The sequence below is a fragment of the Panthera onca genome, chromosome B2 (assembly GCF_046562875.1).
Source record: "Panthera onca isolate mPanOnc1 chromosome B2, mPanOnc1 haplotype 2, whole genome shotgun sequence".
NCBI classification, from domain to species: Eukaryota; Metazoa; Chordata; class Mammalia; order Carnivora; family Felidae; genus Panthera; species Panthera onca.
In genome coordinates this window covers 139007261-139033057 of record NC_138343.1, presented here as the reverse complement: position 1 = coordinate 139033057, position 25797 = coordinate 139007261, and the positions used below count along the sequence as shown (strand labels likewise).

The 25797-nt window shown below is 39.8% G+C and overlaps 1 protein-coding gene across 3 annotated transcripts in view; it reads left to right on the top strand.

The window, feature by feature from the left end:
- TFB1M (transcription factor B1, mitochondrial) overlaps positions 1-25797 on the top strand; it is a 79688-nt gene that overhangs the window by 26591 nt on the left and 27300 nt on the right. For all 3 annotated transcript variants that reach the window (XM_060616987.3, XM_060616984.3, XM_060616985.3), the window contains 3 exons: positions 6721-6829; positions 8186-8337; positions 23447-23566. In XM_060616987.3, coding sequence (XP_060472970.1) covers positions 6721-6829; positions 8186-8337; positions 23447-23566 — 381 coding nt within the window. The remainder of the gene's footprint in view (positions 1-6720; positions 6830-8185; positions 8338-23446; positions 23567-25797) is intronic.

The window sequence follows — 25797 nt, the reverse complement described above, 5'->3', positions numbered from 1 at the left end:
TTTGTGTGAGAGTCCTTGAGATTCTTGGATCTGCAGGATTTCCTGCTTTCCTGCTGTCCAGTGTCTGAAAACTGTAGTTTCGTCTATTTTATCTATTTTTTATCTGTTTAAGACAGAAGAGACTATCTGGTCTTCTGTTCTCCATCTTAGCCAGAATAAGAAGCTCTAGGATTCTTCTTAATCATTATGTGTTTATTTTGTGGAACTTTGGAGATAGGAAGTCATTATTGTTAGTATTGCCTCTGGGTTTTATAATAGGTAAACAGTGATTGTTTCTACCTGATAGGTAGGATGGAAAGTTCACAGAATTGAGAAACAAATTGGCTGATGTCAGATCTCAGATAAGGCACTTAGTAGCTTTCTGATCTTGAGCTTGCTGTTGTGAACCTGTTTTAGCTTCAGCTTTCTCATCTGCAGCATGAGGATAATAGTTATTGTTTGTGATCATTACAAGGATGGTAAGAAATTTATGTAAAGAGATGGGCATATAGAGCCTAGCATATTGCCAGTAGCCAGTAAATGGTTGCTATTATAATTATTCCCCTTCTCTGTCATCTTATAAAGGGATCTGTAGTGTAGTCATCCTGGCAAAAGGAGCTGTTTTTCATCAGAGACCGTAAAATTTTAAATTCTTTCATCTCTAGCAAATTTTACAAAAGGGGGGGCGCCTGGGTGGCTCGGTCGGTTAAGCGTCCGACTTCGGCTCAGGTCATGATCTCACAGTCCGTGGGTTCAAGCCCCGCATCGGGCTCTCTGCTGACAGCTCAGAGCCTGGAGCCTGCTTCGGATCCTGTGTCTCCCTCTCTCTGTGACCCTCCCCCGTTCATGCTCTGTCTCTCTCTGTCTCAAAAATAAATAAACGTTAAAAAAAAAATTTTTTTTTTAAATAAAAAAAAAAAAAAAAGGGAAGATGGCCTGACTTTCTGTCGTGGCATGATTACATACTTCACACATGTAATTTATCTTTAAGATATGGCTACAGCCATAGTTAATCAAAACTCAACAAATAAGTAAAAGGTGGCTTACAACCAAAGCGACTTCCTAGTCCACTACAAACTAGAAGTAGGTCAATGCTAGAAGCAGACCCACTGACAATAGCAAGAAGTAACAGTTATTACTGTGGCAGAAAAGCTATAAAAAGCAAACATAAAACTGAAAAAAAAGCGCAGTAGTAAGGGATCATAACCACTGACGCCATTACTCTACAGGCAACAATGACCCCCTAGTCAAGAAAAGGGTGAAATTGGGTTCATTGTTCTTGGCTTAAGGAAGAGAATTTTGTGATATTGTATAGCAAGATTTCCCTCTGTAACTTTTTCTGTTTATTTTTCACAAATTTTTTTTACTGAAGTATAATTAACACAGTGTTGTGCTAGTTTCAAGTGTACAGTATAATGATCAACAGTTCGTTAGTTTCTCCACGCTCCTCAAGATAAGTTTACTCTTAATCCTCCTTGTCTGTTTCACCCATTCCCCCACCCAACTCCCCTCTGGCAACCGTAGTTATTTCTCTGTATTCAAGAATTTTTCTATTTGCCTCTTTTCTATTTGTTTTGTTTCTTAAATTCCAGAAATGAGGGAAATCATACGGTATTTGTTTTTCTTTGACTTATTTTACTTAACATTCTATCATCTGGGTCCATCTATGTTGCTGCAGGTGGCAAGATTTCATTCTTTTTGATGCCTGAATAATACTCAATCGTATATATATACACCACATCTTCTTTATCCATTCATCTGTCCATGGACACGGGTTGCTTTCATATCTTGGCTATCGTAAATAATGCTGCAGAAAACATAGGGGTGCATATGTCTTTTCAAAATACTGTTTTAGTTTTTGGGGGGTGAATACCCAGTAGTGGAATTACTGGGTCATATAGAAATTGTATTTTTAAGTTTTTGAGAAACCTCCATACTGTTTTCCACAGTGGCTGTGCCAATTTGCATTCCCACCGACAGTGCACAAGGATTCCCTTTTTCTCCACCGTGCCATCATTTGTTATTTCTTGTGGTTTTTATTTTAGCCATTCTGATGGGTATAAAGTGATATCTCATTGTGGTTTTGATTTGCATTTCTCTGATTAGTGATGTTGAGCATCTTTTTATGTGTCTGTTGGCCGTCTGTATCTTGTCTTTGGAAAAAGACATTTTTCCATTTTTCAATAGAATTATTTGTTTTTTGTGTGTTGAGTTGTAGAAGTTCTTTATATATTTTGGATATTAACCCCATATCAGATCTATCATTTGCAAATATCTTCTCCCATTCAGTAGGTTGCCTTTGTGTTTTGTTGATGGTTTCTTTCACTGTGAGAAAACTTTTTATTTTGGTTAGTCCCAGTAGTTTAATTTTACTTTGGTTTCCCTTGCCTGAGGAGATGTATCTGGAATTTTTTTTTTTTAATGGCGAATGTCAAAAGAATTACTGCCTGTGTTTTCTTCTAGTAGTTTTGTGATTTCAGGTCTCACATTTAGGTCTTTAATCCATTTTATTTTTGTGTATGGTGTAAGAAAGTGGTCAAGTTTTATTCTTTTGCATGTAGCTGTCCAGTTTTCCCAGCACATTTGTTGAGGAGACCGTGTTTTCTTCCCACTGTATCCCTGCCCCTTTGTCAAAGGTTAATTGACCTTACAAACTTGGTTTCATTTCTGGGCTCTCGGTTCTGCTCCATTGATCCATGTGTCTTGTGGTTTGTTTGTTTGTTTGTTTGTTTGGTTTTTTTTTTTGCCAGTACTGTACTGTTTTGGTTACTGTAGCTTTACAGTATATCTTGACATCTGTGGTTGTGATACCTCCAGGTTTGTTCTTTTTCAAGATTGCTTTGGCTATTTGGGGTCTTTTTGGTTCCATACAAATTTTAGGGTAATATGTACTAGTTCTGTGAAAATGTTCGTATTTTGATAGGGGTGCATTGAATCTGTAGATTGCTTTAAGTAGTGTGAACATTTTAACCATGTTGTCTCTTCCAGTCCAGGAGTATGGAATATCTTTCCATTTGTGTCATCTTTAATGTTTTTCATCAGGGTTTCATAGTTTTTGGAGTATGGGTCTTTTGTTTCTTTGGTTAAGTTTATTCCTAGGAATTTTGTTATTTTTGGTACAGTTGTAAATGGGATTGTTTCCTTAACTTTTCTTTCTGCTACTTCATTATTATCCATCAGAAAATCATTCACCATGATCAAGTGGGATTTATTCTAGGAATGCAAGAGTAGTCCAATATTTATAAATCAATCAATGTGATACATCACATTAATAGAAAGAATAAAAACCATATGATCATTTCAATAGATGCAGAAAAAGCATTTGACAAAGTACAACGTCCATTCATGATAAAAACTCAATACAGTAGATTTAGAGGGAACATATCTCAACATCATAAAGGCCATATTATGAAAAAGCCATAGCCAATGCTGTACTAAATTGTGAAAAACTGACAGCTTTTCCTCTGAGACCTGGAACAAGACAAGGATGTCCATTGTCCCCATTTTTATTCAACATAATGCTGGAAATCTTAGCCATAGCAATCAGACAAGAAAAAGATAGGCTACTGTAGAAGTTTCTCTTTAAGAAATGTTAACGCTGAAAGGAGTAAGCACTATTTGAATATAAAGTTTATTAAATCTCTAAATCCTTGATGAGACTGAGTACATGAGTTTCTGCCATGCATATTTTGGTCCTGTTTAAAAAATAAGGAGACTTTTTGAAGTCATGCTGTCATCTTCTTCCGTAAAAAAAAAAAAAAATACCTATTGTAACATTATCTTAAATTCCTTTTGAATAATAGCATTAGTCTTTTCTGTGTGTTCTACAGAAGAATAAAAATTGTTTTTCACCTATCATTCTGTATTATAGATCCTTCATTCTCATATAGTTTTCCTAACAGTTTGCCTAGCACTTATTTCAACAGTGTTTGGGTTCCTACTATGTAACAGGTCAGGAAGAAGGTAATATCACCAGGCCGTGTAATTAATGCTTTAGCTCACTCTACAATGCTGGCTGCCAGGAGTCCCTCACCCACCATGAGAGGTGGCATAAAACATACCAAATGGCCATTCAATATAGTTCTTTGTTCTCAAGGAATTTCTAGTTGTGCATAAGTTCCAAAAGTCGCATAAATTATTTCCTCATCAGGGGCACCTAGGTGGCTCCGTCGGTTAAGTGTCCGACTTCAGCTCAGGTCATAATCTTCTGGTTCTTGAGTTCGAGCCCCGCATCGGTGTCTCTTCTGTCGCGACCGAGCCCACTTTGGATCCTCTGTCCCACTCTCTCTGCCCCTCCCCTGAATGTGTGGTCTCTCTCAAAGTAAATATAAATAAACTTAAAAAAAAATTTCCTCATCAAATGAGATCACCAACAGATTACCTAGGTGGACCTTAGGTGCTTGCCCCCTGCAGAAAAGCAATCTCTAAAACCTTGACTTCGAGAGATTTTTTAAGTGACCCTATGAAGAATACTCCTGCATTTGTTTCCTCATTTTTGTTAAAGGCATTCTCTACTATTTTGTTCCATATACCCCTCACAAAACTTAATGCTAGGAAGAAAAAAAACAAACATTGTCTCTCCTGGAGACTTAGTATAATTATTTCCAGTAGAGAGTAAAAATTCTCTAATTCAGTGTATAAATTGTCAGAGCTAACACCTGTAGGATTTACATACCTGCTTCTTTCATTGTTTGGTTTTCTGTTTCTTCTTTTACAGCCTTATCTGATGAATGCCTTTTACTCTAAACTGACTTAAATCTCATTTTGGAAGGATATGGCATTAAAAACTAAAATAAAAATGATGGAACAACTTACGTGTGTCTGTAAAAATACTCATTTGACTATAATCGGGTGCCTGCATTTGTAGTCAGCTGTGCTTTGAGCACATTATGAGCTAACACCATCAGGGTTTTAAAGTATAAAGTAGGGGTGCTCTTCTGGCTGTAATGGTGATCTTTCCCACCTCTCCACCATCCCCCAAATACTGTCATGGTAATGAAAACATCATTCTCTATTAGTGGTTGGTAAGAAAATGTGTGTCATTGCTGAATATCATTAGGTGTTTAAGTGGCTGTTGTCTGTAATCATTCATACTATCATTTCAGTTTGTGTGGCATTTTCCCCCCCCATAATTGCTTTAAGGCTTTCACAGAAAGCTATGGTCACCAGTATTCATTTCTTCCTCAGTGGGGAGTCTGAAAGGGGAAGATCAAGCTACAGAGTAGTCTTGGGAGGATTTGCTTTGTCATTGGCTGAGACTTAAGTCTGAAGGGCAATCCTAAAGAAATCGGCTAGAAATACAACTTTAAACCTAGGGAAGGAAGGTTAACGTGTGTTACACCAGTTTTCTGGTATGCAGCTGAGTGTGTATCAGGTAAATGTTAAAAAATTAACATTTCAAACGTGGTTATCAGAGCATGTATATTAATGCCAAAGATCTAAGTTTACATGGTTTTGTTTTTAGTCTTAATTACTAATTACTTTATTACTTTCTCTATATACGATCATGAAGCATAAGCTTTTAGTTCTTCTGCTCTGTTTTTGGTATGCAAATTTGTTTTGTTTTAATTATGTGAAGCAGAATTCTATAAAGCAACTAATATTCTTCATTAATGGTAAATGCGGTCATTAAATGCATAGTTTTTATGCAATAAGAGCCTGTCCCAAAGAGAGTTACCTCCTTTTTTATTCATAGTATGTTGGAGTTACTATGTTTTCCATGATTTATTGTCTGGAACTCATCAGATTAAATTTTAGCAAATTTGGTAATTTAAAATAATCTATAAGTACAATAGTATTGGAGATACACAATTTTTTTTTGCTAAACTACCATGACTAAATATACCAGACTAGATGATTCCCAAACTGAAATGTTTAGCTTCTTACCAGTTTAAGCATTTCAGTGCTGTATTTTTGAAGTGTTACTTGTATAATTCTACCTGATTTATCAGTGAAATAATTTTTTGCAAGTTTCTTGACTTTACAAATTTTGAGAATCTCAAATCTCAGGCTGGGAGGAGGAGTTTTCCCGTTTTATGGTTGATCGTTCGCTTATTCACTTATCAAAAAATGTGAAGCACCTACTCTGCACTTTGTAGCTGCAGGGGACCTTAAGATAGATGGGAAACAGGTGCTACCCTTAAGGAGCATATGTTATCACAGGGAGAAGAAACCTCTCTATACACAATTACGAGATAGTAGGTCATAATGCCGTAAAGAAGCATGTGCAAGGCACGGCATTTACCCAAAGGCAGGAGTAATCTACGAAGTAGGTGCCTTGGTCCGGGGTCTCTTCTCTGGCTTCTATGGTGTTTCTTTCATCCTTCCTACCAGTGGCCAGAATTAGGCAGGAAGAAGGTTAGGAGAGAGAATCAGCAGCACCAAGGGGTGCTCAGGGCAAAAGTTCCCTAACTTGGAGCCAAGGGTGTCTGAGCCTCTTGAGGTGATACCTAATGTGGAAAGAAGGTCACCTCGTCCTTATAATCTCCTTTAGAAGGGATGTTAGTGATACATGTACTCGCTCCTGCTCTTAAACTTCCTAAGCTTCAGGGGACTGCATCTGGGTGGTGGTTGTTGTTTTTTAAACCATGAAGAATCAAGTTTTATGTTGGGTGCAGGGGATGTGTGTGTGTGTGTGTGTGTGTGTGTGTGTAGAGAGAGAAAGAGAGAATGAGAGAGAGAGTGTGTGTTTCACTGTTCTCCAAAGTGTGAACTCATTTTATTGATCTTTTTGTAAACTAGATGCTTTCCGATGCAGCACCTGGAAAACTGAGAATTGTCCATGGTGATGTGTTGACATATAAGATAGAAAGGGCTTTTCCAGAAAGTCTTAAAAGACGGTGGGAAGATGGTAAGTGATTTGGGGTTGGTTTTCTTATTTTCTTTTATAATTATTTATAGTACAAATATTTAATGCTATTATACATTACAAACATTACACATTTATATTAAATATTATAAAAACAGAATTGAATACGTAGTATGCATTATAATTTTTTCTGCTTTTCTACTCTTTTCCAAAATGATAAATCTAATTACTTTTTCTTCTATTTTATTTGTCTCCTATTTTTCAAATGTTTAGGGTTCTAAACCCTAGCTTGCTATTTTTATGACAAATAAGCTTGCTATTTTTATGACACCCTGTAATGATGGGATAAACTATGAAGTGTTACTTTTTCCAAATGGTGAAAAAAAGAAGTGTTTTAGTAAACGAAGCCACACCCAGTTACCAGCGTCTCGCATTCCATGGCCAGCCAAGGGTCTTCATTTTTTAGACAGTCGGGTCCCCGCTATGTACCAACTCTTTGGAATCCGTAGATACATGGGGTGTGTTACTTGCCTATAAAGCCCTTGAGAATATGTACTGCTGGCCTGACCGCCAGTGTGTGTGTGTGTGGCCGCAGCACCGCCAGGCTCCTTCAGAGAGGTGGCCACTGCCTGCCTCCGCCTTCCGGCTCTCCTCTCGGCACACTGCCTTCAGGTCTCCGGTCCGGCCCCAGTCACACCGGAGTCAGAGTGACCTCCTGAATTCCTCTCTCAAACCTTATCTGACGGGGTTCTCAGGCATTCATCTGAGTGTTACCTGCTCTTCCGGACGTTTTCTCTGCTCTTGTCTTCCCTGACACCAGGTCCTTCCGTTTTCCCTTCTACATTGTACGACTTTCTCTAGCTGTTCCTTGCTGGTGGTTCTTTTTCCAGCTACCTCTTAGATGTTGTTCCTGAGCTCTTTCTTCTTGAGCACCTGCTCTTGTGCTCCAGATTTGCCGGAATTCCTCTGCTCCTGTGGTTAACTTACACCTGTGTGCGGCAGACACTTCCATCTGTCTGTGCAGCCTGTACCCCCTTCCTGGCATCTGATCCTCTGACAGCTTCACCTGGGTGCCCCATAGGCACTTTGACCTCCTCACGTCCGGATCAAATTACCTTTTCCCTCAAATCCGGTCTCTTTCGTATTTTTCCTAAGCCGGGAAACCTGAGGACTTTGAACACTAATTAAGGTAGAATGTTTTTCTTAATAATTCAAAGGTGACGATGAGGAAACATTGCTTTTGAAGAATAAATGGACTGAAAAATAGGTAGCCATGTCGTTTCATGTATTTTTGTTTGACGCTGTTAGTACCCAGTTTGACTTTTATTCTTAACCAAAATAGTATTCAGAACACTTTGATGAAATCGTTACAAGTTGTTTTTTCCTCCTGCTAACCAGATCCTCCAAATGTACATATTATTGGAAATCTGCCTTTTAGCGTATCAACTCCACTGATTATCAAGTGGCTTGAAAATGTTTCTTGTAAAGATGGACCTTTTGTTTATGGCAGAACCCAGATGACATTGACTTTTCAAAAGGAAGTGGCAGAGGTAAGTTCTGACCGTGTGTGGGTTTTTTTTGGTTTTTTTTGTTTTTTTTGGCTCTTCGAATTCCAAAACAAAGTAATACTGCATTTTTGTGACAGACTGTGTTTTCTAAGTTGATGCTCCATTACACATACACACCAACACCAGCTCAACCAACAGTTAAGCATGTCATGATGATGACAGGTGTGACTGCTGTGAGCTCTCCGTGGAGAACACGAGTGCTGTGCTGCCAGCCAGGAAGGCCGTGTCCTACATACAGGGACACAGTAGGGCCATAGAACAGTGAGAGACGCCATCTGTGGGATGCTGCTGATACAGTAATACATAGGGATTGGCCTGTGATCGGTTAAAGTTGATACATTGAACTTCATGAGATGGTGAAGAATGCGGTAATCAGTCGGCTTGGAGAAAGGGAAGGAGGTTGGTGTCTGATTATGCAGTACATAGACTTTCACTTAATCCCCTACTTCTGCTGGGCCTGCTATGCCTGCATTCCCATGGCGGGAGTGTTCCCAGGTCACTCTCTAGAAAATAATCCTACGGGGTAATAAGCAAGGGCAGGTTTTGTGCTGCAGAGGTTTAATGAGGGGATCTGCAGACTATAAGTGTTGTTTTTTTTTTTTAATTTTTCATTATGACTTACAAATACAGAAGAGTATGTGATAGATTCGTATGGCTTAATAAAAAGAACACCTGAATCACCCCACTCAACTCAATAGTTAAATTCCCAACATCGTTGACACCCTCTTGTATGCCTCATTCTGATTGTATCTCTGGTTTTCCACCTGCTACCAAAGTAATCAGTACCATGAATTTGGAACTTATTATTCCCTGTTTAGTTTGGCACATAGATTCTTATCTGTATAATTAATATACTTTAGTTTTCTCCATTTTTGAACTTACGCAAATGGATTCATGCACTATGTACTTCTTTTCTCCTCATTCACTTATGCTGCCCATAGCTGTAGTTTATTTGTGTAGTTATACACTACCCACTCTTTGACTAAGTCGTAATTTATCTGTCCATTCTCCTGTTTTGGAATCCTTTTCCAGTGTTTTTACAAACAAAGCTGTCGTGGAGATTCTTCTATTTATGTCAGCTGGAGCACATAAGCAAGCTTTCCCTAGAGAATATATCCAGAAGTGGCCATGCTGGGTCTTAAGTTCCCCCAATCTTCACTTGGGCTAAATAATGCTAATTTGCTTTCTGAAGTCATCGTGCCTGTTTATATTCCCACCAACAGTGTGTGTGAGTTCATTTTGCTTCATATCCTTGCCAGTACTTGATATTGCCAGACTTGTACTTTGTATTAATCAGAGCTGAATGGTGTGTTTTTGTGGTTTTATTTTGTCTTTTGCTAAATTTTTAATCAAATTGAGCACCGGGGTCACCTGGGTGTCTCAGTCGGTTAAGCGGCCAACTCTTGATATTGGCTCAGGTCGTGATCTCATGGTCAAGATCAAGCCGTGTGCTCAGCGCAGAGCCTGCTTGGGGTTCTCTTTCTCTCCCTCTTTTGCTGTCCTTCCCTCACTTTTGTACATGCGTTGTCTCTCTGTCTCTCTGTCTCTCTCTCTGTCTCTCTCTCTGTCTCTCTCTCTCTCTCTGTCTCTCTCTCTCTCTCTCTCTCTCTCTCTCAGAATGAACTTTTTTAAAAAACTAAGCACCATTTTGCATGTTTATGGACCTTTGAGATAGCATCTTTTTTGTGAAGTACTTGCCCTTTGCTTATTTTTCTGTTGGATTGCTTGTCTTATTCTCTTATATTTGGAGGAGTTCGAACATGGTCTTCGTACTAGTCTTTTATTAAGTGTCACAAATTTCTTCTTCTCCTCTTTGGCATGTTATGGTCTTTATGGTATCCTTTAAAGAGCAGATGCTTTTAATTGTAAATTTATGGTTAGTGCTTTTGTGTCTTATTGAAGAACTCTTTATATCTTGATATCATGAAGATATTCTTCTGTGTTATCTTCTAGAAGCTTTTATTGTTTTACTTTTCACATTTATATGTGTAATCCACTTGGGATTGATTTTTGTGTATGGTGAAAATAGAAGCCACTTTTCCTGCTTTTCATACATGACCCCAGTGAACTTAGCACTTCTTCACTAACCTCTACCAACACCTCTGACATAATGACAAAGCCTCTATCGCACTGGTCTGATTAGAGACACCAAGGAGAACGATTGTATGAATCTAGGAGACAAAAGGCCCGGTGTTACAGAAGACAGAGCATGGAATCCTCAGAAGAACATTCAGTTCACCTCAGAGTAGCACAAAGAATTTGATAAGACACCTATCATGTTTGCATATACTGAAAGAATAGGTAAGTTGAATTAGTGATAAATAGAAAATCAAATACAGGAAGGATTGAAGCAAGCAAAATATATCACTGTTAGAAAGACAAGTAAAAATGTTATTGGAAATATATAATTATTTATTCTGGAAACCAAAGGAAAAAAGAGGGACCTGTATAAAAAAAATCACAAAACTTTACTGAGAGTCTCAGAAGATCACTGAGCTAAATCAAGAGAAATAGAACCGTGGAAGAAAAAAAAAAATGAGTATTATAAAGATGCTTCATTTTTCCCAATTATGTTTTTTCAGCAACATCTTGAAATGTAGTGAGTAAAGTTCCAGGGATCATCTTGAATGGGCCTGCAAGAATGGAAAAGAAATTTTGAAAAAAAGAAGAGTGATGAGAGAAGCCTTGCCTATCAAATGTTAAAAATGTATTGTAAACTCTAATAACTGAAGCACTGTGACGCATTATGAAACTGAGTGACGGCTACATTAGAAGGCACAGAATCAGCGGCGCCTGGGTGGCTCAGTTGGTTGAATGTCTGACTTCAGCTCAGGTCATGATCTCACTGTCCGTGGGTTCAAGCCCCGCATTGGGCTCTGTGCTGATAGCTCAGAGCCTGGAGCCTGCTTCCGGTTCTGTGTCTGTCTCTCTCTCTCAAAGGTAAACAAACATTAAGAAAATTAAAAAAAAAAAAAAAAAGCCAGAATCAGACAACTTCATATTTGATAACGGTTGTATCCTGTGTCAGCAAAGGAAAAAAAAAAAAAAGATGATTTAGTGAATGCTTGGATATTGAAGCAATTTAATAGTTCACCGTACATAATAAAAAAAATAATTCACACATAAAAATTCCAGTTCCTAGAGCCCACCGGCCACCCTGCTGCCACTGTCCCAGTGGCGCCTTAACAAAGGCACCGTCTCAAAGCACGAGCAGTCCTAAAGGTGCCTGGAGAAGTCGGGGGTGTGGACACACTGACCAGGGTATTGGCAGCCTTCTATGAAGAACCGGAGAAACCTAATAGTGCTGTGCGTTTTTAAAGCATCGCTTAGGAGCTGCTGCCCCTAGAAAATCCAGAAATAGAGCTGCCTCACCTAGAATCGACAGAAATGAAAGAGAAATATGAAGCTATTGTAGAAGAAAATAAACAAAAACAAAGCTTGCTCTGTATGCACCACCTCAGAATAGGATTCTTCTCAGTTGAAAAGACACTGAAAAAATGGTGTTGTCTGACTTGAATAGTTTGTATAGTATGTAATATTTTGCAGAACAGCTTCCGTAGAACTCTTGATACGTTGAATTCACCTGTATCACACTTTAACTGTTACAAACACATATACTTCAAAACACCAACAATATAAAAACAAAAAGTTTCCAGTTACTGTATCTTCAGATTCACTACCCTGTTGTGCAGTGGCTAATCTGTTGTTAATTTTATTCAGTTTTCATTTTGGATATTGTAGTTTTACTTCTAGAAGTTCCATTTGGGTCTTATATTGTCCCTTACTTCATCATGTTCATGCTTTCCTTGGCATCTTTACATAGGTATAATATTTATAATAGCTGTTGTAAGACCTTTGCTTATTAATTTCACTACCTCTGTCATTTCTGTATCATTTTACCATTTGCTTTTTTTCCCCTCCCTCTTTCTATGGGTCCTACTTTTCTGCTGCTTTGCAAGCCTGGTAATTTTTATTATTTTTAATATTTATTTAATTTTGAGAGAGAGAGAGCACACAAGCAGAAGAGGGTCAGAGAGAGAAAGAGGGACATGCAGATTTCAAAGCAGGCTTTAGGCTCTGAGCTGTCGGCACAGAGCCCGATGTAGGGCTCAAACTCTCGAACCCGTGAGATCATGACGTGAGCTGAAGTTGGATGCTTAACCGACTGAGCCACCCAGTCACCCCACAAGCCTGGTAATTTTTGGCGAGATGCTAGATATTGTGAGGTTTTGTTCTGTTTTGTTTAATCTTGTGGAGGGCTGGATTTTGTTGTATTGGCCTGAGTGGTGGGTTTTGTTCTGGCACAAAGATGAGTCACATGCATATTGGTTTGGAGCTTGCTTTTAAGCTTGCTTATGACAAGTCTATAGCAGCCTTTAATCTGAGGCTAATTAAAGTCACACTATTAAGTCACAACCTTTCTAAGGAATCCACCCAGTATCCCGTGTATTTCAAGGGCTCTTTACTTGGCTGTTGGGTGTACAGACTACCTCTAGCCCTGTGTGACCTGCATTTGTCCCACTTTCTGATGCTACTTTCTCCAGCCTCCCAACCTCATGCACTTCTAGATCGATGCTCTGTCAGAGACTTGAAGGGATCCCTTTGCATATCTCAGGAGCTCCCTCCCCTTTCCTGTCTCCCATGCCCCCTGTCTGTCTCTGTCTCTGTCTCTGTCTCTGTCTGTGTGTGTGTGTGTGTTTACATATCCAGTAGTGTGCCTCACAAGTTCTGGCTGCCTTGGCCTCCCAGAGCCTGGCGTCTGTCTCCTCTTGTCAGGCAGACCACTGGGCTCTGTTTCTACTCCTGCTTGTGCTGCTGCCTGAGTATGGCTTCCAGGCTGTAGCTGCTCAGTTGTGAGGCTCACCTCTCACCTTCTTTCTCCGGTGTCTGTGCTCATAGTCCCGTAATGCTGTTGTTTAATTTACATACATTTTATGTATGTAAAGTGTCGTTTCATACGTTTTATTCAGCTTCATACTTGTTTTTTTGTAGACAACTTTTTAATATCAGAATTCCCCTGAGAGAATTATATACATATGTGAGAATTACACACACACACACACACACACAACACATGTATATATAAAATGTAGTCACATTAGTTCTGTTCTTTAGATGCCTTCCTCTGCATTTACACATGTGTAAGAATTCTATTCCTTAGATCTCTCCCTCTCTCTTTACCCATGTTCCACTTGAGAATAGTGGTTCTCTGTGGAGACGATTTTGCCCCCAGCCCCCCATTCAGGGACATTTGGCAGTATCTGGAGACATTTTTTTTTTGTAGTGCGTGACTGACTCAAATGTAGTACGTTTACACTGTTGGGCAACCACTGCCTCTGTCTAGTTCCATAAAATATTTAATGCATACCTTTTGAAAGCTATATGAAAGCAGAGATTACTTGAGTGATTCAGAAGAAATTTCTGTCATTTAACTCACTAGGCAATTTATTGAGTTTTACAGTTGTAAAATTTTAATTATATGAATATTTTTCACTTTGTTTTTAATTTGCCTGTATGGTACTGATGATAATATCGGCTCTTACTTATGGAATGTCTGCTATGGAATCGATGCCACTTTAGGTCCGTTTTCTTATTTAAGCCTCAAAGCAAGCTAATGAAATAGTATTTTTTAATTGACATTGACACACAGAGTTAGTTTCAGGTGTACAACGTAGGGATTCAGCAACTGTGCACGTTGTGCTGTGTTTGCCCCAAGAGTAGCTGCCATGTGTCAGCACACAAGGTATTACGCCACCGACTGTATTCCCTGTGCTGAACCTTTCATCCTTGCGACTTACAACTTTTGATAGGAAAGGATACTGAAGGTCGGAGGTTTTAATTAGCTTCTTCAAGACCACACAGCTACCAAGTAGCAGAGCTGGGACTTAGGCCAAGCTAGTCCGGCTCCCAAAACTTGATCTTCTGATCGCAACAGAATAATATTCACGTGGACACAGATTCAGTATCTAGGACATGTATAAATTATGAGGAAAGTTAAACTGAGCAAGCAGAATTCTGGGTACATGTAAACTCAAAATTAAATGCTTAAAAACAAGTGATGAGAAGCAGCTAACAGAACACCAGAAATCTTCACAGAACTATTCAAAATTAAGGAATTTAAAACTGAATTAAGGAGCTTTTTCTGGAAGTTTTTCATATAATTTCAGAGACTTTTATTTAATTATTGACCTGGCATAATCTTAAAATCATGATTTATAACTATTACCTTCTTTCTCTTCCATCACTGATTACTCCCTCTTTACTGGATTACTACGATCAAAAAGGAAACCTGCTCTAATGTCCTCTATTTTACAAAACAAAACAACTGTGTCTCTCTCTGTCTCAGAAATAAGTAAAAAAAATTAAAAATTAAAAAAATTTTTTTTAAAAAAAAGGCGCCTGGATGGCTCAGTCAGTTGAGTGACTGACTTCGGCTCAGGTCATGGTTTGTGAGTTCAAGCCCTGGGTCAGGCTGTGTGCTGACAGCTCAGAGCCTGGAGCCTGCTTCAGATTCTGTGTCTCCCTCTCTCTCTTTGCCTTCCCCTGCTCACACTCTGACTCTCTCTGTCTCAGAAATAAATAAACATGAAAAAAAAATTTTTTTTTAAACAAAACAAAATGGGAGCCTGGGTGGCTCAGTCGGTTCAGCATCCAACTCTTGAGTTCAGCTCAGATCATGATCTCCTGGTTTGTGGGATTGAGCCCCACATCAGGCTCTGCAGGGTCTGCATCAGATTCCCTCCCTCCCTCTTTCTCACTGCCCTTCCAGAGCTGGCTCTTGCACGCTAGCTCTCTCTCTCTCTCTCTTATAAGTAAATAAACAAACTTTAAAAGACAAAACAATCTCCCTTGACCCCACCTCATGCCTTCTGGCTATCTATAACAACCTAGGAACATTGCAGTCTATTTAACTTGATGGTTGCTTAAGTTCGAACCCATTCTAGAAGCATTACAATTTTATCATTCCTGCCCATGTTTTATGTATTTGATGTCCTATTTTATGTCTTTTTATGTTGTGTATTCCTAATTATCATAGGTATGATTGATTTGACTACTTTTGTCTGAACCTTCATACTAGCTTTTATGAGGGGTTGATTTACTACCTTTAATGTATAATACTGTTACCAGTGAAATTTTTTCTTTTGTGATTTTCATCTAGTTATGGCATTTTCTGTTTTGCTTAAAGAAATCCCTTAAACGTTTCTTGTAAGGGCTGGTTTAGTGGTGATGAACTTCTTTAACTTTTGTTTGTCTGGGAAACTATCTCACCTTTAATTCTGAATGATAATATTTCTTGCTGGGTAGAGTGTTCTTGGTTGTAGGTTTTTTTCTTTCAGCACTTTGAATATATCATGTGTTCTGGCCTTCAGATTTTCTGCTGAAAAATCAGCTCTTATAGATATTTCCTTTTATATAACCAGTTGCTTTTCTCTTGCTGCTTTTAAGACTCCTTCTTTGTCTTTAATTTTTGAGATTTTAATGATTATCTGTCTCCATATGGACCTCTTTGGGTTCATCTTGTTTAGGGTATCTCTGCTTCCTGGACGTGGATCTGTGTTTTCTTTTCCTTGTTAGGTAGCTTTTTCCGTTGTTTCCTAAAATTAAGTTTTCTGGTCCTTTCTCTCTTCTTTCTGTGTGACTCCTTATAAGATGGGTGTTGTGTGCCCAGTGTGGTCCCAGAGGTCCCTTAACCCATCCTGATTTTTTTCATTCTTTTTTTCTTTTTGCCATTCAACCTGAATGATTTCTACTGCCCTGTCCTCCAGATCACTGATCTGTTCTTTTGCATCCCCTGATTTGCTGTTGACTCCCTCTGTTGTGTTTTCCCTTGCAGTTACTGTATTCTTCAGCTGTAACTGGCTCTTTTTTATATTTTCTATCTCTTTATTTAAGTCCTTGCTGAGTTGATCCACTCCCCCCGAGTTTGGTGAACATCTTTATAACCATCACTTTGAACTCTTTATTAGGTAGATTGCTTATCTCTTTTTGTTTAGTTCTTTTTCAGGCTTTGTCCTGTTTTGTTTGGAACCTTTTCTACTGTCTGCTCATGTTGTCTAACTCTGTATTTGTTTCTATATACTAGGTAGGTCAGCTGGGATTCCTGTTCTTGAAGGAAGTGGCCTTATGTGGAAGGTGTGCCGTGAGTCACCAGAACCATGTGCTTCAGGGGTGTCCTCTGTTGGCTGTATGCACCCCTCTGTTGGCACTGGGCTGTGATTGCAACAGGTACACTGGGGGGCAGAGATGCCCCACCCACTTCCCCGGCAAGAGTTGATTTTGGGGGCAACAGTCTCCACGAGGCTCTCTGCCAGGTGTACAGGGTAGGAGTCCAGGAGCACCTGGCAGGAAGGCGGGTTCGGCAATGCAGGTCTTCAGGGGAACACCGGGGCAGGGCAAGCGGTGCCAGAAAGGGATATGGAGAGTGTCAGACTGGTGCCCGCCAGCATCGGACGCGTAGGCTGACAGGGTAAGAAGAATAGTGCCTGCCAGCATGTCCACTCTTGGATAAAGTTCTTACACAACCCTGCCCCTTTGGCCTACTCCCTAAAATCAGGCAATATATTTTCTGCACATATGGCCCAGGCACTTTTCAAGCGGCTGCCTCTTTTCCGGAGTCTCGGGGCAAGTGAGGTTATGTGTAGTCCCGTTAAGCACAGAATCTCCATTTCCACTAGCCTTCTAATTCTCCCAAAGCAAAACCCAGCTGATTTTCAGAGACAGAAGTTATGGGAACTTAACTTCCTGGTGCAGATCCCCAGGGTGGGGGGTGCCTGGTGTGGGGCTGTAACCCCTCACTTCTCAGGGAGGATGTTTGCACCTGGGATATATCTTCTCTCACTCTTGGGTTTGGTTCCTGACCTGACCATGTCTTTGTTCCTCTTTCCCTTTTTGAGGCTTTGTCTTTATATTTACAGCTACCTCCGCTGTTCTCCCAGTCGTCAGGTCATTCTCAGGGAGAGTTGCTCTGTACGCAGCTGAAGCTGTGCTGTGTTCACGGGAGTGAGCTCGGGATCCTCCTGCTTTGCTGTATTCCTCACTTCTGCCCGTCTGGAGATATTTTTGGTTGTCGCGACTGGGGGGTGCTTTTGGTGTCTAGTGGGTAGAGGTTAGGGATGCCGGTAGACATCCTTCAGTGCGCAAGATAATCCCAACAACAGAGAATCGCTCCACATTTACCAGCCTAAAACGTCAGCAATGCCGAGGATAGGAACCTTCGCTTTAGGGTATTTAGCCATAAAATCTTTTTCTCAGCCATCTTAGAATTTTCCATCCCAAAAATGTAGGGCCCTTTTGTGTTTGTTAGGAACTGTAAGGCATCACTACCGTCCTAAGGCCCATGTCACTGCCGGCTTATGATTCTAACTCTCTTCTGTGTGTTTGAGTTGAGCATATATTAATAGTTTTCTTGTTTTCTCAGCCTTTTGATTTGTTCTTGGACTTTTATTTTCTCAGATGACATGATTATTATGGTATTTCTGTTCTCGAATAACACAATAGAGATGCAAAACACTATGTACTCTAATTCTTTTGGGGGAAAATGCAAAGGAACAGAGGCTTAAGAGGTGGAGGAATATTTTCAGTGACTCAGAATGTCAGTTGTGATTATTAATAACAGTGTTGCTTTAACTTCAGCATATGCAATTATTTTTCTTTAACCAGAAAAAAAATGTTGATTTTAGTTAAATTTTAGTACGGGTATCAAGAAGAGTTTACATTGAGTCTATAATTTATGGAATGCTCCAGAAGCATGGTTAACACTGGTCCTCTGACCAATTTTCATATTTTGCAAGTGAAAGTCTAAACAGGACAGTATATGGCGAGCAATATTTTCTCATATACCCTCTGTTTGCTCTTGACAGTGTCGTATTTGTAATTTTATATTCCACAGATAGCGCTCGTTAGGCATTCACTTTGCTTGGCTTTGTTGAGTTGTAGAGCAGAAGCAACTGAGCACAGTCCTCTTGTCTCCAGGTCTGCAGGGTCTAAAGCTAAGAATTCAGCTCGCACACATTAAAGAACATATAGACAGTATAAAGTTCCAGCTCATAAAATAGAATCAGACTGTGTAGCAGTAAATGAGACCTTAACAAATCTCACCTAACCTCATTTCATAGATGATGAAACTGAGGCTCAACGTAAGTTAACGTCTGGCAGAAGGTCACAGAGCTAGTTACAGGGAAAGCTGAACTTGAACCCAGGTCGTGTGTTTTCTGCTGCAGTCACGATGTTTAAGTTCTCCGTGTGACCGGACCTGTGGTCTTTCCTTTCTGGGTCCAGGATCAGCTTGTTGCTCTCCTCCCATCTTCAGGGGCCCCTGCTGCTTAATGGTCCCTCCCTAGCAGGGAGGGAGGGAGTTACCTTGCCAGGAAGTATGTCGTTTTCAGTGTCCCTGATATTTGGCTGTGTAGCTTCCCAAGAATAAGCCTAATTTTTCTACTTCAAATGATTTTAGATGAATGAGGAAGAAAATAACACTGTCTTTGTGAAATCTTTGACCCCTGGTTTTTCTTAAACTGCCTCAGAAGGCTTTTAAAATCTCCAGGGTTAGAGGTTTCCTTTTACTGAAAAATTAACTGGTTTGGTTTCCTGGCCTTTTGTTGTTAAAATCTCTACCTTGTAACGGAGTTTGAACTTTAATAGCTTTCCATATAACGTATCTATCATAGAAATATTAAGTCCTGTTTGGATGACTGATTTTGACCATGTAACTCTTGTGCTAGTTTGTTGTTATTGTTGTTGTTTTTTTTTTTGGGGGGGGGGTTAAAAATGTTTTTTTAATGTTTATTTAATTTTTCGAGACCGAGCAGGAGTGGGGGAGGGGCAGAGAGAGAGGGAGGCACAGAATCCGAAGCAGGCTCCGGGCTCTGAACTGTCAGCACAGAGCCCGATGTGGGGCTCAAACCCACAAACTGCGAGATCATGACCTGAACAGAAGTCAGCTGCTTAAACAGCTGAGCCACACAGGTGCCCCTCTTGTGCCAGTTTTTAACGAAACCTTTTGCAGAGCTTTCTGTTGTGTGGCTTGAATTTTTCCGTAATGAGTGTGCTGCTTTCTTCTGAATTCAGGTGTGTTATCCACACATTTTCATCTCCACAGCCTAGGTGTATTTGCTGCAAAGTTTGGATGGGTCAAGTTGAGGGGTCAGGCTTTACTGGCAGGAGTGGAGGCCTACCTAGCACCCTGAGTGAAATATACTTAAGCATGCCTTCACGTCCAATTCGTTTACCCTCTGTGCCTCACTGGTTTGCTCTTTGGTTAAAGTGATTTTTAAAATTTTGTTGAATTCATCAGCGAGAACACCTTTGAGATACAAGGTAAAATATTGGAAAACAATCCAGCGTAAATACTAATTTTCATATGCAGACTTTCTTTTTTTTTAATGTTCATTTATTTTTGAGAGAGAGAGAGAGTTAGGGGGAGGGGTTGAGAGAGAGGGGTACAAAAGGATCCGAGGCGGGCTCTGCACTGACAGCAGAGAGCCCTATGTGGGGCTCGATCTCCTAAACTGTGAGGTCATGACCTGAGGTGAAGTCAGACGCTCAACTGACTGAGCCAACCAGGCACCCCTGGTTTATTTTTTTTTTATTTTGGGATTAAGTTCACGCTAGATTTTAGTTTTACACAACTGCTTTGCATTGTGCCGGTTGTGCAGTGCACTTTGAAGTTTTTACTTTCGTGGCAATGGTACATTTAAGCTCCAAAAGAAATTCGTGAGAAACTAGAAATATTTTCGACCCTTTGATCCATAAGCTTATTCTTTAAATACGTGCTTCTGGTGTTTGTCTTTTTTTTTTTTTTTTTTTTTTTTTTTTGCTTGAATATCTGCATTTCTTGGTTTTACAGTTTACTAAGGAACAATTTGCTTTGTCATTTATATTGTAGCAGCCTATCACTTATCCTGAACTGGGCCTCCCAGTCACTTCAACTGTCTAAATATAGACCAGAGCCAGGTAATTTAAAAAGAGGGATGAGGTGGAGGGATGGCTTCTGAGTAACAAAACAGATGCTACGAAATCTATTACTTTCCCCACAGGAAATTTTCTGAGCATCTCAGTTTAATAATTTTTTTTTAACGTTCGTTTGTTTTCGAGAGTGAGACAGGGCACAAGCAGGGGAGGGGCAGAGAGAGAGGGAGACACAGCATCTGAAGCAGGTTCCCGGGTGACAGCACAGAGCTTGAGGTGGGCCTCGAACCCACGAACTGTGAGATCATGACTTGAACCAAAGTCGGATGCTTAACCGACCGAGCCGTCCAAGCGCCCCGGGCATCTCAGTTTTAAAACCTACGTAAGGCAAAGCTCTCACGAGCCAAATGGTGTGGTTTTCGTGTCCAAACAGGTCAGAAGTAGCAAATAATAGGGAGTTTTAGGGATCTGCACATGACAGTGAAGCAAGAAGACAAAACGCAGTGCGGTAAACACTCCTTCATTTAGTGGTGTGGCACACGGCCCACGTGCTCAACTCCGCGATTAATCCAGCAGCCATTGGCCTTTGTAAGGCTGACCCTGTATCACTTAGAAGAGGCTCAGAGTATCCAGTAAACTCTAAGAACATAGAGAAGCAGGGTACATTTTTTGAAAGTCAGTGTGCCTCACTTTTTTTCATCCTCCACTCAGTCACGTCTAATCTTAACATATTGCCATATTTTTATTTTTATTTTTTTTAAGAAATGTTACAGATATGCTTAAAACCCTCTTCTGCCCCCTTTCTTTCTCTCCTGTGAGTTGTACTCAAAATTGATACTCATCATTCCCATGCATGTGTTTTGCAGATACGTATATGTTCACACACAGGAAACAATGAGGGGTAATGTTTTGAAGTTTGTATATGCATGGAGTCATACTCCACATGTTTTCTGCCACTTCATTATTTTCTGCTCTATTTTGGGATCTGTGCTGGTAACACCTTCTTACTCATTTTAACTGTTACTTAGTGTTCCATTGTCAAAGTTACCACAGTTTGCTTATTCATTCCTGTTGATGGGCCTTTATGTTTTTTTCACCATTTTTGACGCTATGCACGTATGATGTGGTAGGGAACATTCTTCCACGGTATTTCCTTGTGGAAGTATATGTACTGTTCTCTAGGACACGTCCTGAAGGTAGACCTAAAGGGTCATGAGGGTGTCCTCCGCTTCGGCTGTCCGGTATATTTTGCCAAATTGTAATGCAGAGTGCGTGTACCTGTTCTCCCTAGCGGTAGGTGGGGGTTCCTCTGGCTCCATATATTCACCAATTCTAGGTTCTGCCAGGCTCTTTTTGTTGTTGTTGTTGAAATTTTGTTCATTTCGTGGATAGGAAAGCTTATCTCATTACAGCTGAAATGTGTATGTCCTTAATTTGTAATGTGGTTGAGCATAGTTCATGGTTATGGTTCATCTGGGTGCTCTTAGTGTATTTCTTAGCATATTTTCTATTGTTTATCTTTCGGTTACTGATGTGTAGGAGTTCTCCTATGTTTTGAACACTAATCCTTTGTCAAAGGAGTTTCAAATACCTTCTCTCTGTGACTTATGTTTATAGTGTTTTTTTATTATGGAAGTTTTAAATTTTAATAGAGTAAAAGATCAGTCTCTTACGGCTTTTGCTTTTGCATCTTCAAGAAATTTTTGCCTAGCATGGAGTAATAAATACTTATAAAAATTTTAAAGTTTTGCTCTTTATTTTTGTGAATGCACTTGGAATTTATTTTTGGTTATGGTACGAGATGGGGAGTTACTCTTTTCTCCTGTAGATATACCTACTTCTACCAATATCACAGATTGAGTGGCCCATCCTTCTTCTGTTAGTGGTTGCTGCCTTACATCTGTCACACAGCAAACATCCACATGTGCTTGGGTCTGTTTCCAAGGCCGTTGTTCTGTTGGTCTGTGCCTAGAGCAATGCCATACTTGGCCTTAATTTTGATGTCTGGTGGGGTGAGTCTGCCCCAGCCTGCCCCATGTTGATGTTCTTCAGGAGCTTTCTGGCTATCCTGGGCCCTTTGTCTTTCCATATAAAATTTTAGGGAATTTAGTGTAAATTTCCTTACAAACATCCCTTGAGATTTTGGTTGAAATTGCATTGCAATTATGAGTTAATTTAGATATACCTGGTTTTGGGGCGCCTGGGTGGCTCAGTCGGTTAAGCGTCCGACTTCGGCTCAGGTCATGATCTCGTGGTTACTGAGTTCAAGCCCCGCGTTGGGCTCTGTGCTGACAGCTCAGAGCCTGGAGCCTGCTTCGGATTCTGTGTCTCCCTCTCTCTCTGCCCTTCCCCTGCTCATTCTCTGTCTCAAAAATAAATAAAACATTAAAAAAAAAATTGAGATACACCTCGTTTTAAAATTGTTTAGGTTCTTAAAAGATGAAATTCCTGGTTTTTGCAAAAACAAAAGAATACTCTCCAAGAGTTCTGAATATTCAAAGTTTTATTAGATTAAAAGATTTTTTTAATGTTTATGTTTGAGAGCGAAAGAGACAGAGTGTAAATGGGGGAGGGGCAGAGAGACCCGGAGACACAGAATCTGAAGCAGACTCCGGGCTCTGAGCTGTCAGCACTGAGCCTGACGTAGGGCTCGCACTCCTAGACCGTGGGATCATGACCTGAGCCGAAGTCCACCGCTTAACCGACTGGGCCACCCAGGCGACCCTAAGTCTTATTAGATTTAAATAAAGAAAAGCACACTGTTGGAAATGTTCCTTCATATATTTTGGTAATTCATAAAATTAAATAAGTCTTTTTAGTTCTTAATTATGCTTACTAATTTCTTCATTCATCAAATATAGACTGATATTTGTTTCATATAGGACCTTCTTCTATATAATGTAACAGTGGTTTGAAAATCCCCAGCATCCAGTGATAGGGAAGTTTTCTTACTGGATTTTTGAGTGCATTATATAGGATATAATTCACATTTCCTAGGTTTGCTTCTGCTGATATTGGAGGAAAATGTTCCCCATGCTGCCTGTGTATCATGTGTCAGATAGCCTATAGTTTTAAAATTTATCTCAACACTCCATCTAGTGTCCACAGATAATAGGATGTTGGCTGCATTCCGTCTAATCAGACTGGATTAATTATTTGCTAAAAATTCCTTTTTGTCCCATAGAGACTTACAGCCAGTACAGGAAGCAAACAGCGCAGTCGCCTTTCTGTTATGGCCCAGTACCTCTGCAACGTTCAGCACATCTTGACCATTCCGGGTCGGGCTTTTGTCCCTAAACCAGAGGTGAGTTTCTGTTTATTTGTAAATCTTTGTTCATCTGAGAATGTGTCATAGGAAATTATCTCTAGGATCTGATCTTCACTTCCATGCAAACTGTACTGTTTATCTCTCCTGAATAAGAAAAATCACAATGTGTGAATAGTTCTTGTCCTCATTTTTCTCCCTTTTACAGTGACCAAATGTCTAGGTTTACCCATGCTGCCCTGGTGGTGGTGGTATTATCACCTCGTACTCTTAAACGTATTCTAGGATGGAAGATAAGTTGTATGGTCACCTCATCTTCAGAAAAAGAAATCAGTGTTCGTTTTGTGATTTCTGCATAGATTTCTAAATTCAAGTTACCTCAAACATTTTTTTATCATGAATTTTTTTCCACCTTTTTTTATTTGAAGTGCAATTAACATACAGTGTTATGTCAGTTTCACTTGTGCAACATATTGATCCAAAATTTTCTACATTCCTCAGTGCTCACACAGTAAATAAAAATTTATTTACTTTGAGGGGTGCCTGGGTGGCTCGGTCGGTTGAGTGTCCGACTTCGGCTCAGGTCATGATCTCACGGCCCGTGAGTTCGAGCCCCGCGTCGGGCTCTGTGCTGACAGCTCAGAGCCTGGAGCCTGTTTCAGATTCTGTGTCTCCCTCTCTCTGTGACCCTCCCCCGTTCATGCTCTGTCTCTCTCTGTCTCAAAAATAAATAAAAACGTTTAAAAAAAAAAAAATATTTACTTTGAGAGAGAGAGCGTGTGTGTGTGTGTGTGTGTGAGAGAGAGAGAGAGAGAGAGAGACAGAGAGACAGAGAGAGAGTGTGCACATGCGAGCGGGAGAGGGACAGAGAGAGAGGGAGAAAGAGAATCCCAAGCAGGTTCCACACTGTCAGCACAGAGCCCGACACGGGGCTCGATCCCACGAACTGTGAGATCACAGCCTGAGCTGAAATCAAGAATTGGATGCTCAATCGACTGAGACACCCAGGTGCCCAATGACTTATTTTATAACTGGAAGTTGTATTTATTTTACCCATCTTCTCACCCTCCTTCCCTCTGGCAACCACCAGTTTGTTCTCTGCGGTTAAGTCTGGTTTTAGGTTTGTTTGTTTCTTTGTGTCTTATTTGTTCGTTTGTTTTGTTTTTTGGATTCCATATGTAATTGAAATCATGGTATTTGTCTTTCCCTGACATATTTCACTTAGCATATACACTCTAGGTCCATCCATGTTATTACAGAAGGCAAGATCTCATTTTTATTTTATGGCTGAGTAATATTCCTTGTGTGTGTGTGTGTGTGTGTGTGTGTGTGTGTGTGTGTACATGTATACATGCATGCATATGTACCACATCTTCTTTATCCATTCATCTATAAATGGACACTTGGATTACTGCCATATCTTGGTTGTTGTAAATAATAACTGCTATAAATAGGGGTGTATATATCTTTTCAAATTAGTGTTCTTGTGTTTTTTTCGGGTAAATACTAGTGGTCATATTACTGGATCATATGGTATTTCTATTTTTAAGTTTTTGAAAAATGTCCAAATTGTTTTCCACGGTAGTTGCACCAATTTACATTTCTCCCAACAGGGCACAAGGGTTCCTTATTCTCCACAATCTCACCCACATTTGTTATTTCGTGTCTTTTTGATTCTAGCCATTCTGACACATACAAGGTGATGTCTCATTGTGGTTTTGATTTGCATTTTCTTGATGATTAGGGATGTTGAGCCTCTTTTCATGTGTCTGTTGGCCATCTGGATGTCGTCTTTGGAAAAAATGTTTACTCAAGTCCTCTGTGCATTTTTTTTTTATTGAATTCTTCGGTGTTGAGTTGTGTAAGTTCTTTGTATAACTTGGATACTAACCCTTTATCAGATCTGTCATTTGCAAATATCTTCTCCCATTTAATAGGTTGCTTTTTGTTTTGTTGATGGTTTCCTTTGCTGTGCAAAAGCTTTTTATTTTGGTGTAGTCCCGATAGTTTATTTTTGCTTTTGTTTCCCTTGCCTCTGGAGTCATATGTAGAAAAATATGGCTATGTCAGAGAGATTATTGCCTATGTTATCTTCTAGGGGTTTTATGGTTTTGGTCTCACATTTAGGTTTTTAGTTTAAGTTTATTTTTGTGTATGGTGTAATGCACATACACAGTATGTTTTTATAGTTCTCTATTCCTTTCTTCTTCTCTTGCTCTCTTCCCTTGTGGTTTGATGGCTTTCTTTAGTGTTATGCCTGAATTTCTTTA